Source organism: Physella acuta, unplaced genomic scaffold, assembly GCF_028476545.2.
Source record: "Physella acuta isolate Inbredline_101_S28 unplaced genomic scaffold, ASM2847654v3 ptg000190l, whole genome shotgun sequence".
Lineage (NCBI taxonomy): Eukaryota > Metazoa > Mollusca > Gastropoda > Physidae > Physella > Physella acuta.
The window spans coordinates 76,759-95,096 of NW_026731709.1; the positions used below are offsets into that span (position 1 = coordinate 76,759).

The 18,338-nt window shown below is 42.3% G+C and overlaps 1 protein-coding gene across 1 annotated transcript; it reads right to left on the reverse strand.

The window, feature by feature from the left end:
• Nucleotides 1–412: 412 nt before the first annotated feature.
• On the reverse strand, nt 413–14,950 carry LOC131936846 (neuropeptide S receptor). The gene is made up of 5 exons (XM_059293945.1): nt 14,805–14,950; nt 10,570–10,775; nt 4,590–4,649; nt 1,640–1,953; nt 413–1,402 (listed from the first exon to the last, which is right to left on the reverse strand). Exons 1-5 carry the CDS (start codon nt 14,854–14,856, stop codon nt 418–420), a joined length of 1,617 nt encoding a protein of 538 aa, XP_059149928.1. The 5' UTR covers nt 14,857–14,950; the 3' UTR covers nt 413–417.
• Between the last annotated feature and the right edge of the window lie 3,388 nt (nt 14,951–18,338).

The window sequence follows — 18,338 nt, forward strand, 5'->3', positions numbered from 1 at the left end:
TTATTTTCAGTCAAGTTGTGCTCATTTCTCTGTTACATAACCGTCACTTTGTGACGCTTTTGTGATACAGTATCGTCACATTACACCCCCCCCCCCCTTTAACTCTAAGTTACTTGGAATAAAAATAAATAATATGGATGTTAAAATACTTCTCCATTACTTGACAATCCATTATAGACAATCCGATTCTAGGAAATCTAATTATGGACAATTTTATTTAGTCGATATAGACTTTTCTAATACCGATCTAGTAATTTAATGTATCACTAATGTAATATGCACTTATGCGCTGAACTTGCCCAACTCTCACTAACCTCTCGTCCATCTAACACAACTCTCACGAAACTCTCGCCCAACTCTCGTCAAACTCTCGCCCAACTCTTGCCCTACTCTCGCCCAAATGTCGCCCAACTCTCGTCAAACTCTCGTTAATCCCCCAATGATAAACTCGTCATCCCGCGGCGTCCACGGTACGGGTTTGTGCCGCTGTGTGACGTCACACTCCCCGCCAGAAAACCTGGATCCCAGCAGCGCTATCTCCGGCCCGCTGTCTCTCCTGGCTCCAACCCTGGCGGCGCCTGGAGCCGCAGACGGCGGGGTGCCGTTGGTTTTGATGATGTGGATGTTGGCTATCAACGACCCGGATGAGAACTCCTTCTGCGACAAAGGTGAGGTGACAGAATCCACCTCTGAAGGTTCCGTCTCTTCTGATTTAGTGCGGTGCTGCTCTTTTAAATGTATGGCGTCTTCGTTGGCGAAGAGCAGAGTGTTTTTGTTCAGTTTTCCTTTACGGTTAGCTTTTGGTTTTTTGTGTAGCGAAGGAAGCGGGCTAAAACGGAATTTGTTTAAAATAGAAAACGTTGAAGATGATCCCTGTTGTTGCGGCGACGGTGCCGACACGACGGTGACGTCGGCAGGTGAAACCATAGACGGGGCCTGAGAGTGTGTTGGTTCCCGGTTGATGTTCCGCTTGCTGGTGTTGTTGGTGCCGGGGGCGCTGCTGGTGTGGCGTATCAGCCTTGACCTCACGCGGTCAAGAAGCTGGTGCCTCTCGTCTGAGTACTGTCTGTGTTTGGTTCCAGTGGAGGTCGCTGGCCGCTTGGTGCAGGTGACGAAGGCGATGAGGTACTTGAGGTGGTACTGGCGTAGGGTGAAAAGGCCGTACAGGATAGGGTTGAGCGTGCTGTGCACCATGACCAAAAACTTCTCGAGCACTTTGATCGTGTCTAATTTCACTTGGTAGTCGCTGTATATCCGGACTAAATTGATGAAGAAATAAGGCGTGTGGCAGATCAGGAAACTCATCACCACGCTTAGCGTCATAATCAGCGCGCGTCGTTTCGACGCCGTGACCAGACTCCTCCTGACGCTCATCCTGGGCGAGCCCGGGTTCATATCGTCGCTCAAGTCCGACAACTTTAACTTCTTCTCCTCGGGGTTGTCGTTCGTGTCTTTCTTCTCCTTGACATTCCTCGCCCACCGGACTATGGGCGTGGTCGAGGTGTCCCTCACACTGACGTCACTCCCCTCACACCCACACACCACACTGCTGCTCTTCTCCTCGCTGTCCGACAGTTTCTTCCCCTGCGTTGTGTCCGTGGCCGCGGTTACCCGCGGGGGGACGAGATTCGAGGGACGCCGTCGGGACTCGTTCTTGGCCCGCACCCAGACGACGCGGATGATCTTGACGTAGCAGTACAGCATGATGACCATCGGCACGACCAGGATGTACACGGTGGTGAAGGTGAAGTAGACTTTACGCTGCCACGGGGCGGTGTAGCCGTTGCTCCCACAGATACGGCGCGGGCTGCCGTCGAACTTGACGCCGTCGTTGTACTGGACGAAGATGAAGAGCTGGGGGATGGGGAAGATGAGGCTCAGTATCCAGGAGATGGCTATCTTCAGCCAGATCCGCGGACGTTTGGCCAGAGACTGCATGGGCTTGACGATCACCTGAGTGGGGAGTTAAAAAAATGTATTAAAACATCGTTTGTTTTTAGAGCTCAATGGGCTATAAAATCATATGAAGGATAAAAAAAAATCATGAAAACTTTCTTCATTTTTGTAGCTTGTGTTTTTATAGGCGTAAAGATCACGAGAACAAAGAATTAAAAAAAAAACTTCTCTCATTTTTGTACATTTATATAAACCAATATAGTTGACTAACATGTCGGAATACGCAATATCTGTATAATTAGTTGAGCGTTTCACTTGACTAACCCCGTGCCACATCAATGATTCCATGTTCCTTGCTTTGGGTTGTAACTAAATTCACATTCTAATAAAACACATTCATTAACTACTCCCAAAACTATTTCTGTAAACTACTTTTTTTTGCATTCTCCAACATCTAGTGCCAAAATGTATTTTCACAAACCGCTCCTACAAACCACCTACACCTAGACCATCTGATGTACACAATATGGCCTCCAACATAAGGGAACAGGATACTCTTCTATCTTACACCCCCCCCCCCCTCCTGTCTCACACTCAACCCCCACATACCAGCTTCGTTGTGTGTGTATTAATGTATGTGTGTGTGTGTGTGTGTGTGTGTGTGGTGAGTCAGCAGTCAACTAGTTCTAAGTCAAGTCGATGACCGAAAGACAAGAGACTTGAGCAGACATGACTTCAATCTCCCCCTGACGAAAGTCTCTCATGTGTAATCCCACCAGATATTTACCCTCCACTCGACTTACACAACATCCGCGCTCAATTGAGGAAATTATTTTCCCCCGCCCTCACAGAAGTTGCCAGTCAACTGGCTGGGGGGGGGGGGGGGCTTTGTGGTTTGTTTGTGTTAGCTAGTCACAAACAAGAACGTCTTAGTATCGCGTTAGAGAACTGTGAGTAAGCTAATGCTGAGATTCTGTCTACTCACACTGTAAAAAGACAGGTAAGTAGATTAAAGAAACGGGGATATTTCTCCGTTAATCGGCAACACGCATCAACTAATTCTTTAGAATTGAGCATTTATTAATAGGACATTTTGAAATGATGATTAGTTTAGTTAAAATGCTGACTAGGTTAATTGTAAATATAGATCAGATGAAGTAGAGTTCATCTGATTCTTTGACCTCGGGAGAAGATGGTTGAATGGTCATCACTTTGACCAGGCGCATTGAATCAGGTCCTATCAGTGTAAGCTGAAGCCAATGGCTCTTCATGCTAACAACAAGGGCAGCATTCTAAATGATTTACTTAGATAAACAGTCACTTCTTCTTCGTCTGTTTCAACTAACAGTGCAGCATTTGCTATTTGCAACATCCTTCCGTATTTTAAATCTTCATTTCTATTTTACTTTCATTTCTATTTAAATCTTCCTCGAATTTCCATTGCTATCTAGTTCTTGCCCTCAATTTCCATTTCTATCTAAACCTTCCCCTTAATTTTCATTTCTATCTAAATCTTCCCCTAATTTCCATTTCTATCTAAAAATCCCCCTAATTTCTATTTCTATCTAACCATCCCCCCTAATTTCTATTTCTATCTAAACCCCCCCCCCTTAATTTCCATTTCTATCTAACCATTCCCCCTAATTTCCATTTCTATCTAACCATTCCCCCTAATTTCCATTTCTATCTAACTCTTCCCCCTAATTTCCATTTCTATCTAACTCTTGCCCCTAATTTCCATTCTCAGATGTTGACACTTCAAACTCATCTCTATTTACAATTTGTTTTTTTTTAAAACTCAATCTGATCTCGTATATTCTGTTCAGGCATTTCAAAGCGTACAAACTAATATTGTATTTGTGTGAATGATTTCAACTTGCCCCTTTAATGTTTGAATCATTTGCGGTCAGTGCACTCACTAATTTATTCAAATCTTTTTTATTTGCGGTCATTTGCGGTCAATTCACTCATCAATTTGTTCAAATAAAAAATGGTTATGTAATGTTTATCTAATAAACAACTTTAATAACGGCATTTATGTTGAATAGCTTATAAACCTTTCATCATTGTAAAGAAAAAAACAATTCATTTCTAGTTCAAACGTTCAATTTAGCTTCACACACACGAGGTGCGCTTTTATTCTTTCCAGGTTTTGTTAGCACGAGTCTACATTGTACCGGTATCAAGTCTTAAGCAACATTCCTACGTGATATAAGTTTCATTGCATAGTGTCTTAACTTTATTTTTTTAAACCATTGTTTTAAAACCTCGACCTTTTCTCATCACGCGTCAACCCTATATTTATAACACTAAAACAGCGTAGATCACTATCTAGTTTGACAAGAACAAATCGTCTGTCACATTTAAATGTTTTATTTATAAGGAACAGAGAAAAACAAAAATTAGGATTGGAAATTAAATTAAAGAAACGGGGAAATCTCGATGAAATCAATGACCCAAATTATAAGCAAAATAAAACTCAAAGTTAAAAACAGACATGATCTGAGCTAAAAAAAATTGTAAGCACTGCTGTAAAACCTCTCTATCTCGGGCATGAAATAATTCCCTTCCTCTCGTGAGATGAAAATATTCGTGAAATGTACCGCTCTATTGTTAATTAATGGAGATCGTATTGTTTGATAAGACCACCTTTACAGAAAAATAACTAGAAAACTAACGGTTCAATAACTTACCTGATATCGATCGATGCTCATCGATGTCAACAAATTGGTTGTAGAGCTCAGGCAAATCATCTGGGGAGAGAAAAATTAATTAATTTTAATTAATTAATTAAAATATGTCACAGCGTTCATCTGTTCTGAAGCTCTGAAATCCTTAATATAATTTTCCCCACAAAATCTTTCAATACTTTCATTCATGTGGGAGGACACTTACAAAAATTGAGTTAAAATTTCGAGGTTTTTGAGTGCGGTGGCTAAGTTGGAATAAAAGTCTGGCGGCATCTGGGGGATGGGCGTGAAGAGATTTGTCTGTTTAAATGGGATCTGTCTAGTTTCACGACAACCCACATTTCTATTTATCTTTTCTTGGAGATTCATTGACCAAGGTCAGGATAGAGCGTAGCAACATTGAGTAGAGCTTAGGTCGTGCTTAGTGCATGGCCTTAAGGAACAAGCCTCTATCTCACTCTAGGTCCCGCATCTATCTTTTTGTACACATCTAATTAAAGCCTCATCCCACCCCCCTCCCACTAAAGGTCACATCCATTATTACCTCATGGCCCAGCCCTTGACATGGCCCATGGCCCCGGCCCATAGCCGGAGCCACCAAACCAATTCTACTGCTTTCCTCTCCATGACCGAGATGGCCAGAAAAAAATTTCTCCCCCGCCCTAAACGTCACATTACTACCCCCCTCCCCCGCCCTAACGTCACATTACTACCCCCCCCCCCCCCAACGTTGAAAACTTGACAGGTCTATTTAGACGATAGACTGGCTTATCCGGTCAATAGACTAGTCTATTCTGAAGATGGACAGTAGTGAAATGTACATCCTCTGACCAACGCCCATAAAGCTCTAATTACATTCCTTATTAATTGTGGACCCCAACGACTGGGTCGCCCGATCTCATTTAACTGCTTCAATGGCCGTCTTCAACTTTCGATTTCGTCTAATTGCTCTTCAGTTCATCTGATTTTTTTTTCTGTCTATTTTCTAAGCTGGACTCTCGTGATAGCCCTTTTCTGTCTCATCTATTTTACCAGTCTATTTTATATTTCTGATATATTTTACTAGACTATTTCGTGGGTATAACCTCTATAAATAGCAATTTTGTACACACAATCTGCCGTCTATTTGACCGATCAACTGTTCGTCCCTTAGCGTTGTGTACGTCCATCTATCGAGTCTAGCCCTAGGGGAAATAGCTAACACGTCGTCTTCGCTAACTTAATAGCTTTTTAGCTCATAGAGCTAACGGCTAATGTGTCATCTTATAGCTACTAGAGTCGAATTAGCAATACTTTAACATGGGTCGATGTAGCAATACTTTAAGATGGGTCGATGTAGCAATACTTCAACAGAGGTTGATGTAGCAATACTTTAACATGGGTCGATGTAGCAATACTTCAACATGGGTCGATGTAGCAATACTTCAACATGGGTCGATGTAGCAATACTTTAACATGGGTCGATGTAGCAATACTTCAACATGGGTCGATGTAGCAATACTTTAACATGGGTCGATGTAGCAATACTTTAACATGGGTCGATGTAGCAATACTTTAATATGGGTCGATGTTACAATACTTTAACATGGGTCGATGTAGCAATACTTTAACATGGGTCGATGTAGCAATACTTTAACATGGGTGGAGGTAGCAATACTTCAACAGAGGTTGAGTTAGCAGAGTTAGCAATACTTACGTATCTTTTCTCAGTATATAAGTTTAAATAAAGCAAATGGCAATCAACATCTCCCAATTTTCACCCTTGCCATAGCCCCCCAAATAGGCCTCTACAACATACACACACAAACCTCACTTAAACAAATCCTGTCTCCACCCCACAAGCAAGTCCCCCCCCCCCCCCTGCACTCACGTATGCACATTTGAGCAGTTATTAATGCAGCAGAAACTGGGTCACGATTGTTTTCAAATGCTGGGCATCATCATCGCACTTGGAAAATTGCACGCTGTAAAAAAAAGTGCAGTTGCACCGGCCTTGCATTTCTGATGCGAATTAGGAAACAGAAAGGTATGGCTGGGGGGGGGGGGGGGGGTTGAGAAACAAACTGTCATTGTGCATCAAACGGGCTGTGTCAGGCTGATAAGACACTCAACAATCTCTAATTTACGCTTATGTTTGGGGTTAAGCTTAAAGCCAACATTAGGCGACATGCCCAATCATCTTGTGTTACATTTTTTTAAAGCCATGTTTTATAAACATGAAAAGAAAAACGGTCTACAGAGAGCCAACACTCAAGTGTGCCAAAACAAATTTTTAACTAGCGAGAAGAATATTTGAGAGTTTACTTAGCCGTCGTTACGTTAAAAGATAGAAGGAATATATTCAGATGGATGAACATTTGTGCCCATCAATGTAAGCTTTTGAAAACCAGTTTCAAAATGCTAACGCTGAGTTTGCAGATGAAATCTTTAAGAGTTGCTCTTTCTCGTGTGTGCCCAAGACCCATGGGACAGATAGAACTAATTTGTTTCAATGCCATCGGCATACGAGAGTATAGAGTGGCCATTGGCCAGCGCCATGCCTAGTCGCACTTGTTTTGTTGACTTTCTATAGAGTCAAGCCTGGGACCTGAACTCGAGAATCTCGGGTTAACAGTCGTGTGCGCTACCAACCGACATAGCCGTTGAGTTAAATAATGACAAAGGTGTAGAGGAGAGCGACTACATGCTGATTTTTGTGTCACCACTATATCTGTGATGTCACCACTAGACCTGTGATGTCACCACTAGATATGTGATGTCACCACTAGATATGTGATGTCACCACTAGACCTTGATGTCACCACTAGACCTTGATGTCACCACTAGACCTTGATGTCACCACTAGATCTATGGTGTCAACAGCTTTTTAATAATGCTGTTCAACAGTTATTTATTATCCTAAAATGTACAGTCGTTCACTGTCCCATAGCGAGCTATACATTCAAAAACCCACAACGGGGATGATATAAAAAAAAATGTCTATAATATTTCTCTTGATATTAGCCAGAAACATTTCTGTATAATTTCACTTAATGTTTGTCACAAGAAGAATGGCCAACTGTCGTTGCTTATGTCCACCTAATGGAGTCGTCATCTACAATTCGTAATGGCGTTTTAAAATCAATCTTTGGACGTGAATAGAAAATTCGCGAGAGGAGGGGGTGGGGGTGGGCGGAGGTCCACTTGGGGTGTAAGTGTTGCTGGGCTGTATAAAATGTTTGGGGGTAGGGGTGTGAGATGGCGAATGGGGTTTATAGGGGTGTGTAAGTTGTTAAGTGTAAAGAGGGATGTTGGTAAGATGTGTGGGATGGGGATGTAGAATTGTTGTAGTGATGTGTGGGGGAGTAGTGGTTGTGATTGTAGGTTTGGAGATGTTGATGCTTAATGTGTGTGTGGATGGGTTTTCATGTTTGTATTTGTGTGGTTGGGTTGTAGAGGTGTGTAAATGTTTAATATAGTGTGTGTGTTTATGTGTGTTTGTGTGTGGTGGGGTGAATGTGTGGGTGTAGTGGTTGTAGTTGTGTGGTTTGTGGATGTGTGTAAATGTTGCTAGTGAGTGTGTGCTAAATCGGTAGCAGCATTGGAAGACGTAGGTGTGTGTGTGTGTGCATTAAGTCAAGATGTTATACATGTAAATATGTTATTTTAAGTATTTTAAGTATATATGTTAAGTATAAAGGGCATTCGTTTTCAACTAATTTGTAATTTAACTTTTACTATAATGAGATACACAATAAACACAAAGGGTTCAACAAATACGAATTCAGATATAATTTATAAAAAATATATTTTGATACTAAGAGTGGAACCATGGAAGAAAAAAAAAACATCGTTGATTTAGTGTGTGCTGGCTGGGAGAGTGGTGAGGAGGGTGTGTGTGGGGGGGGGGGGGGCAGGGAAAGGAGGTGGGGGGGGGCGGGGTTTGTGGAGAAATATTCCAGATCCGGCATCAGGTCAGTTTCAGCATTTATCTTTGTCAGACGTGTCGTCAGATTCAGTAGTCTTTGGGTGGATGTGGTAGTGTGGACGGGTGGATATGGTAATGTGGACGGGTGGATGTGGTAATGTGGACGGTGGATGTGGTAATGTGGACGGGTGGATTTGGTATGGACGGGTGGATGTGGTAATGTGGACGGTGGATGTGGTAATGTGGACGGGTGGATATGTGGACGGGTGGATATGGTAATGTGGACGGGTGGATGTGGTAATGTGGACGGTAGTGTGTGTTAATGTGGACGGGTGGATGTGGTAATATGGACGGGTGGATGTGATAGATATGGTCGTATCGACGGATGGATGAAGTGGATATGTTGGTGGGGACGAGTGGATGTGATAGTGTGGACGGGTGTATGTGATGGATGTGGTCGAAAGGACGGATAGCTGAGGTGGATATGTGGTGGTATTGACGGGTGGAAATAGTCGATGATGTGGAAGTGAATGAAGTTGTGGTACGGCGTGCGGACGTGTAAGAAGAAAAGAAAAGCGGATGAAAAAAATTTCTGCAAGCAGCTATCGATAAAACTGTTTCTAGCAAAACTTGACCCCCTAAACATCTGCCAGATGGCGGGATAAATCTCTACCTAATCGAATTAATTGATTGTTGAAATACGCCTGGGAGAATATACAGACGACATTGTCTAGACTGTAAACTGAGATACCCTTAGACACACTCCAAGAAATATCCCTGGCCCATTGAGACAATCCTAAGACATAGAAAAAAAAAAACATCGTTTGTCTCGAATGTTATCATAAACTTCCTTTAGAAAATCTCCACTCACAGCGGTAAATGAACTATCTGCACCTACTGCTCAAAAGAACGATTGTTGTATTTTCAGCTTAGAAACCCAAATTAGAGTTTAATTGACCTGAAATTCTTATGGACTACTGAAACCGATACGTCTGTGCGCTCTTTTAGTTTCAATTACCAGGGAGATTTCAGTTCAGTTTTTTTCGCTACTCAGACACACCGGCACATAGTTTAGTCCATACGATACTTCAGTGTACACAGACGATTATAACCACCCCCCCCCCCCCGCCCTATCGCGTGCGGTCTACATGATTGAGTTGTTGGATCCTAGGATACAGGCCAAGCTCATGGAACTCCAGATATCTTGACTGACTCAGTCGGGAGATTCTTATACTAAGAGTATAGTCTAGTGCCGTCTTTAAATCCGACGTGAAACATTTATATAGACGTGAACATGTATAGAGAAGTGGACATTTATATAGACATGGACATTTATATAGGCGTGGACATTTTTATTCACGTGAAAATTAGAGGTTAAAATCCCTTAGGTGTAAACACAACGGAAACGTGAACACAATGTAGATTTGAACAGCACGTAGCAGTGAACTAAAATGACTTTTTCAAATCCAAAAAAAAAACTGACATTTTTCCAATACAAAACACGTCAAAATTACAGAATGACACAATAAGAAAGAATTTGAAATAATTCACTAAATCTAAAGTGTATAGCATTTTATTTTTGTTAAACTAGAGAATTTTGAATAATTATATAAACGGGAGGAAATGGGAGGGGGGAGGGGGAGGGGCGGAAAGCAAAGACAAAAGCTCGCACCGAGCACGGGATGCGTCGCTAGGCCTCTGTCCTTACCCCTACCCTAACACCACACTATGTTCAAATATTTTTTTCATTTATTACTAGAAAAATGAACGTCAATTTAATGAGCAGACCCAATAAACCAATTATGTACATCCAATACGAACCCCCCTGTAATAATATAAAGAAAGTAATTATATTCAAGGGAGAGCATTGCGTGTGGCCAACATGTTCCCTGAGTTGTCCTCCCCATCATCGACTTCTGGCACCACTCGCAGTCTCCCAGCCCAACAGGAACCGGAAATGTCCCCCAAGACAGAACAATCACACCCCCCCCCCCCCGTCACTGGCAGACGAACAAACTGGCTAGAGACAAACCCCAGACCAACGGCCAAAACACAAGACACCGTTGCCATAGTTACCTGAACGTAAACACTGATTTTGCACATCAGAGGCCCGAGCGCCCAGTCGCCGAACGCGATGAAAAAAATCTCCGTGGAGTTGACGAACAGGGCCACGGCCAGGTCCCCGATGGCCAGGTTCATCAACAAGATATTGACCCTCTTGATGCGTCTTGACCTCTTGCAGAGGAGCACCAGTATCAAGGTCATGTTCCCGATCAGCGTGACTGGAGAGAAAAAAAAGACACAAAAAAAAAATGTGATTCACTCCCTTTTTTTAATGCTAGAAGGCGAGATGAATTCAATAAATCGGGAGTGATCTCCCCTAACTTTCTCGTGTGTTTGTATACAACTATGAATGCTGGGAATTTGTCTATAGATCTAGTAATGTTAGGCAACTAGAGATTATTATCGTCAATTTTTTAAGTTTTTTTAAAAAACCTAAAAGTACCACTTCCGCTTATCGGAAATTGCTCAAATGTTTAGAGAAACCTACATTTAAAAAAATAAATAAAACGATACTTATGTTTTCGTGTTCACACACAAACACACACACACACACACACACACACACACACACACACACACACACACACACACACACACACACACACACACACACACACACACACACACACACACACACACACACACACACACACACACACACACACACACACACACACACACATATATATATATATATATATATATATATATATATATATATATATATATATATATATAATATAGATACAGAAAAAGTCAGAGAAAGAAGAGAAACAGAGACAGACAGAAAAACAGACAATGTTGAACAACTGAGATTTCCGAATAAGCAATGAGTAAAACGTCAAGATTTCTTAAATTCTCGACTTCGATTTTATTTTGCACGATTACAATACATCCAGCCCTAACTTTCATCTACGAGAAAGTAATAATCACCATCCAGCTTATTTATAAAGCTGTAGAAAATAGCAACATTTAAAACAAAGTGAAATAATGAGTCAGGAGAAATGTTCATTTAATAACACCAAAGCGCGCTGTTTTATTATAGGGAAATATGGAAAAAAAAAGTCTTCAGTGCATTAAGTTAAGTAGCGCCCTTAATTTGACATACTGTCGATATTTAGCCTAATTGAACAGCGAATTTTAGCTTGTTAACACATTAGGAACCGTGAGGTGTGTGTGTGTGTGTGCATTTGTGTGTGTGGTTATCTAAACTGTGTGTGTGCTTGTGCTTGCCCATGTGTGTGTAATTAGCTAAGTGCGAGGTGTATATATATGTATGTGTGCATGTGTCTGGTTAGCTAAGCAAGAATACTGATGACGTCAGCTAAGATTGGTAGATAATTCTCAATGGTACTTTTAATTTCATCACGGTAAATTCGGTATCACCTTTTTGTGGATATTTTCAAAAACAAACTCCGTTACGCTTAGATTAATTTTGCACGGAGCATTTTTTCCAAAACATAATTCAATTATTCCCAAAGCACAATTTAATTAGTCCTAAAGCACAATTTAATTAGTCCTAAATTTGAGCGGTATTTTGTGCATACTATACTTTTGTTACTCATTCAACTGCAATCTGCTATTTTATGAACACACATATGTCATGCTTAAAGAAACGCTAATAATGACTACTTCAGTGACGCTTACTTTACTTAACCAACGCCCACTTAGCCAACGCCCACTCGGCCAACGCCCACTCGGCCAACGCCCACTCGGCCAAAGCCCACTCAACCAACGCCTACTCGGCCAACGCCCACTCAACCAACTCCCACTCAGCCAACGCCCACTCACCCAACGCCCACTCAGACAACGTCCCACTCGCCCAACGCCCACTCAGACAACGCCCACTCGCCCAACGCCCACTCAGACAACGCCCACTTAGCCAACGCCCACTCAGACAACGCCCACTCGCCCAACACCCACTCAACCAACGCTCACTCAACCAACGCCCACTTAGCCAACGCCCATTCAGATAACGCCCACTCGGCCAACGCCCACTCGGCCAACGCCCACTCGGCCAACGCCCACACATAATTAGAAAGAAGTTGACCCAAGACACACACGCCACATGAAGTTGACATTGAAGGCTGGACAATATTTGTCATGTCTGATGTAATCCTAAACAGCTCGTGGGGGGGGGGGGGGGGGCGCATCGTCTCACTGTCTTACACGGTTTTAGCGTGTCTCATTTCAAGACAGTCTCTCAGAGTCTTTCATAGAAAGTCTCAAAAGTCTCCGAGGGTCTCACTGTATTTCCAGTCTCAAAGGTAGCGTGTATGTCTCATTTTGTCTCACTGTCTCAAGATGGCCGTCTCAAATATTCTCACTGTCTCAAGATGGCCGTCTTAAATATTCTCACTGTCTCACATTGGCCGTCTCAAATATTCTCACTGTCTCAAGATGGCCGTCTCAAATATTCTGTCTCAAGATGACCGTCTCAAATATTCTCACTGTCTCAAGATGGCCGTCTCAAATATTCTCACTGTCTCAAGATGGCCGTCTCAAATATTCTGTCTCAAGATGGCCGTCTCAAATATTCTCACTGTCTCAAGATGGCCGTCTCAAATATTCTCACTGTCTCAAGATGGCCGTCTCAAATATTCTCACTGTCTTACATTGGCCGTCTCAAATATTCTCACTGTCTCAAGATGGCCGTCTCAAATATTCTGTCTCAAGATGGCCGTCTCAAATATTCTCACTGTCTTACATTGGCCGTCTCAAATATTCTCACTGTCTCAAGATGGCCGTCTCAAATATTCTGTCTCAAGATGGCCGTCTCAAATATTCTCACTGTCTTACATTGGCCGTCTCAAATATTCTCACTGTCTCAAGATGGCCGTCTCAAATATTCTCACTGTCTCAAGATGGCCGTCTCAAATATTCTGTCTCAAGATGGCCGTCTCAAATATTCTCACTGTCTTACATTGGCCGTCTCAAATATTCTCACTGTATTCTCACTGTCTCAAGATGGCCGTCTCAAATATTCTGTCTCAAGATGGCCGTCTCAAATATTCTCACTGTCTTACATTGGCCGTCTCAAATATTCTCACTGTCTCAAGATGGCCGTCTCAAATATTCTCACTGTCTCAAGATGGCCGTCTCAAATATTCTCACTGTCTTGTGATGGCCGTCTCAAATATTCTCACTGTCTCAAGATGGCCGTCTCAAATATTCTCACTGTCGTAGGTGGCCGTCTCAAATATTCTCACTGTCTCAAGATGGCCGTCTCAAATATTCTCACTGTCTCATGATGGCCATTAACACAATCACACAAAGCAAACGTTAACAACGTCACCCAATCACTTAAAACAAGTTGCACAATATCACATTAACAATCAATAGCTTCTTTGTATTACATCACCCAACCCTCCTAAAGTGCTCAAATCCTTTTTCTAATAGCTAAACTTTGATACCCCACCCGTCTACCGTCTGCTATCATCATCATCCTACCACCAACCATATTACCCCCGCGGGGAGAAAGTTTTTGTTTCAGACAGTCGATCCCCACCCAGAACTAAATTCCTGCATTGTTGAGTTGATGGGTTTGACGTTTTCAGACTACAAACCCGACACACATTGAATATTCCATCCATTCTAGACTTAATGGAGAATCGGAGATGTTCCCAGTGGTGTTGTCTCACTTATAATTACCTGGATTGGGTGATTGCTTTGTCAAATGTCAGCTAATTATCTTTGTTTAACGTACAACTACGTTAAATGTCATTTTTTTTTAAATGATCACTGCTTTAATAGATTTGAGTTGGGTTACATGAAATTTATAACTGCATAGAATGACACTTTTAAAATATATTGCACAATAAGTTAAATGATAGCTTCTTAAATAAGTTATTGTTTAAATGACAGCTGAGATAAATGCCATCTCTTTGTTCTAGTTAGAACGACAGGTGTGATTGAACGCAGCGAAAAAAACAATAAATAATTCGTTGAGATATTTCGCGTCCGGTTTAGTGAGATGACACGATGGCATTTAACAGATGCCAATTTTCTGTCACGACTTTATGACATTCAACAGATGACAACTTAACTTGCATGCCACGATGTCATTTAAAGATGACAGCTTAACTTGCACAGCATGATGACATTCAATTAATGACAATTGAAATGACATTCGACAGGCAACAACTAAAACGACATTTGACAGATGACATTTAACAGATGAAAAATATATGCAAATATGACATTCAGCATGTGACACCTAAAATGACATATGACAAATGACAACTTACATGCCATGATGACAGCGATGATGATGACCCTGTGCTTGTCCGCGTCACGCATGACGTAACTCTTGCTCTCCGTGACGTTGTCCAGACCGCTCGTGACGTTAGCGGCGCTGGATGACGTCACAAAGTCCGAGTAATTGAACGATGACGTGGACACACGACTGGGTGTATCCAGTCCGGTTATCTTTTCCATGTTTGTATCCAGACTTTGTTTCAATATATCCACGAAATCTCCATAAAACTACTCTTTCAAAAAAAAAACGAAACAAAAAAAATTCTCATTTTAAAAAAAAATTAACACGAAATTCTGACGAATTGCTGCTGAAATATCCATGAACTGCATAGATAACTATTGATCAAACAGATCTTCAGGTAATGCCAATCACTGCGTGCTAACTAATCATTCCATGCCGATGATAAAAACAATCGAATTAATTCCAGATTTAACCCATCGTTATGCAAATTATTCATTGAATGAAGTTCTCATTAGCAACTAAAAAACACAGAGCAGACGACACAATGCCATGTGACACATTCTGTGCCTGGGGTCATCTATCACGTGATGGGGTTGTGTCCTGGGTCATCCCTCACGTGACGAGGGTACAGAAACAAACCAGTGTTAACTCAAACACTAATCCATTGTTGACATCCGTAGTAAGGCAAGGTATTTCGGGCTAACGGATTAGGTTAATCCAGAGGGTAGATAAGCTGTTTGTAGAACAGCCTGGAGTAGAGACACTCCATGTCTGGCAACAACGGCAGACGGCGGCGTTTGTTTGAGGCTGACCACTTCACTGTCCGGAGTCTCTGCTAGCAGGGGCACTCTGAAAGAAAGATCAGTTTTCTGAATCAACGGTCTGGAATCTATGTGGGGGGGGGGGGGAGTTTAAGATTTGTTTAACATCTAGTCGGGGATACAAATTCCAGTCTTTGTTCAATAGTCTAGTCTTTGTTAAAGGCTACCGTTAGTTAAAGAGTCTATGTTTCCTGAAATAGTCTAGTCTTCATTAGGAAACGTTTCGAGGGAGGGGGCAAGACACCCTCCTTCCGGTGGGGGGGGGGGGGGGGGGAAGGCATCCTCCTACCACGAAGCACATCCACTCTCTCACTCTCTCTCTCTCTCTGTCTCTCTCTCCCCTTCGAAGAAAACAAAATATAATATATATAGAAAATAACGTAATTTAACTCGTATCCCCCCCCCCCAACGCACACACAAAACAAAAAACACAAGTCAAGGACCCTCCTCCGAAAGTTTAAATTACCCCCCACCCCTCCCCACGGAGGAAAATATCTGATAGAAATACTGATTATTCCATCGTAGTCTTTGCTATCAGTTTACTGCCTCAGTGAAAGAGCGGTATAATTGGTTGTTACCGGTGTTTTCCTAAGCTGTTGTTTGAAAACATCGGATAGCGTGGAGTAATTATTTAACTGAACGGCTGTCAGAAAGTTCCAGATTCTTTGAGCGGTTGTTGATACAACAGTAGCGAGCATCCTGTAAGTACAGTCAGCTGCCCCCCCCCCCCACATACAGCCCCATCCCATCCGTACCTGTGAACATCTTCAACCACTAAAACCAATGCTGATGTTGTCCATAAAATTATGACTATCAAACACTTAAAAAACACATAATTTAAAATAAAGTTGTTGAGACACTAAGTTAGTTTAGTGTCCACCGTATTTGTTACCTGTCGATATTAAGTTTTATTGTACATGGATGTAGTGCAGTGGTTAGTATGAAACACTTTCAATAGAAAGTAATGTTTTCATTAGGTCAGCTGCTTCTTATGTCGCGGGCTAGGCACCCCATGGCGGTCTAGGTTGTAACCCATTAGATGTCGCCAGTAGGTGCCAGTACATGAGACTAACACTACAGACTGACCATTCCAAGAGACCACACAGTAGACTGACATTTCCATTACACTAGCTGTAGGTGCAAGTAGACTGATGATCCCATGAGATCGCCTATATGTACCACTAGACTGACAATTCCATAAGACCAGATGTAGGTACCACTATACTGACCATTCCATAAGACCAGCTGTAGGTACCAGTAGACTGACCATTCCATAGACTGCCTGCAGGTACCAGTAGACTGACCATTCAAGTCTCGCTACTCTCCTAATAAGGGGCCGCCTGCTATTCAACACGTCTACCCTTTCCAGCAGTACCGTACCGTCTAGCACCGTTCTGGTCCACCGTTCTGGTTCAACCGTTCTGGTTCCACCGTTCTGGTTCCACCGTTCTTACTCCACCGTTCTGGTTCCACCGTTCTGGTTTCACCGTTCTGGTTCCACCGTTCTGGTTCCACCGTTCTGGCTCCACCGTTCTGGTTCCACCGTTCTGAGACCAACGGCCTCCCCCACACCTTCCTCCATCACAACAATACGCCGCCATCTTGAAGCTGCCTCGTTTTCACCCATTCACGCCTGTCTCTCCACTCTTCCCGTGCAATTATAAAATCACGTGACTGTACCACGTGATTTTATTTATTTTAAACACGTTGCGTTATCAATTCGAGGGCGCGTGAACCCTCGCCGTAGTGCAACACAAAAACAAATCCTAATGTAGTTCTCTTCTGCGTGGTCTTCTGGCTCTACAGCTAAAACCCAAGTCAACCCTGATACATTCATTTGGATGTAATCGGATGTAAGCAGCACTTTATAGTCGATGTTATAATTACACGTCTGGGTAGCGATGGGGATGCGGAACTAGTAATTAAGCGAGGTTGGTTTAACTGAAAAACTAACGGTCTATAATTAAGTCAGGGAATGAAGCTTTAGGGTTTTAGGTAGTTACATTGTTATAGTCGACGGTAACGATTGTTATCATCAGTTTTTCCCGTTCGTGCCCCAACATGACGTAGACGAAGTAGAGTTCATCTGTTTCTGAGACCTCGGCATATGAAGGGATAATGTGGTCAGCAGTATACCCTGCCGCCTTTATTTCCCTAAAGTGAGTTAGGTACTCGTTAGAGCTGGGTTGACACAGGGATATTCTACTGACTTGAACCCGGGTTCGAACTCGAGATTGTTATAGTTCTCATTAAGTTGTTCAATTGTTATTGTCGCCAGTCGTAAGATCGTTATAGTCGCCAGTTGTAAAGATTGTTAAAGTGGCCAGATATAATTACACACTGTCTAACAAATTGTAAACTTGAAACAATTCAAATCAAACGTTTGAAATCGGATATTTGCGGTAAGTTCGATCTGTTTTCTATATCAGCAAAAGTGCAACTATTTTCGGAACACACCTAAGTTAGAGAAATTGGTGAATACAATTAAAGGTGCAGATGTCGTAGGTTTAACTTGAGAGATGGGACGAAAGCGAACAGGTGAGTTATCTTGACGAGGTGGGGAAAGTAGTGGCGAAGGAGGGAGGGGAGTGGGGCGAGAGTGGGGAATGGTGGGGAGGGAGTGTAATTTTACCTCGTAGCTCAAACAAATACTAGAAATACTGGTAACAAATGTCTTAAACGTACCACTTACAAAATCTTATTAATGTCATTGTTTTCCATCACTATAGATACAATTCATA

Excerpts from the sequence above, each read along its gene's own strand:
- LOC131936846 (XM_059293945.1), bottom strand. The coding sequence starts at position 14,856 with ATGCGTGACGCGGACAAGCACAGGGTCATCATCATCGCTGTCATCATG. Across the intron at positions 4,650-10,569 it reads AAATCAGTGTTTACGTTCAG|ATGATTTGCCTGAGCTCTAC; the intron begins GTAACTATGGCA and ends TTCTCTCCCCAG. Across the intron at positions 1,954-4,589 it reads TGAGCATCGATCGATATCAG|GTGATCGTCAAGCCCATGCA; the intron begins GTAAGTTATTGA and ends CTCCCCACTCAG.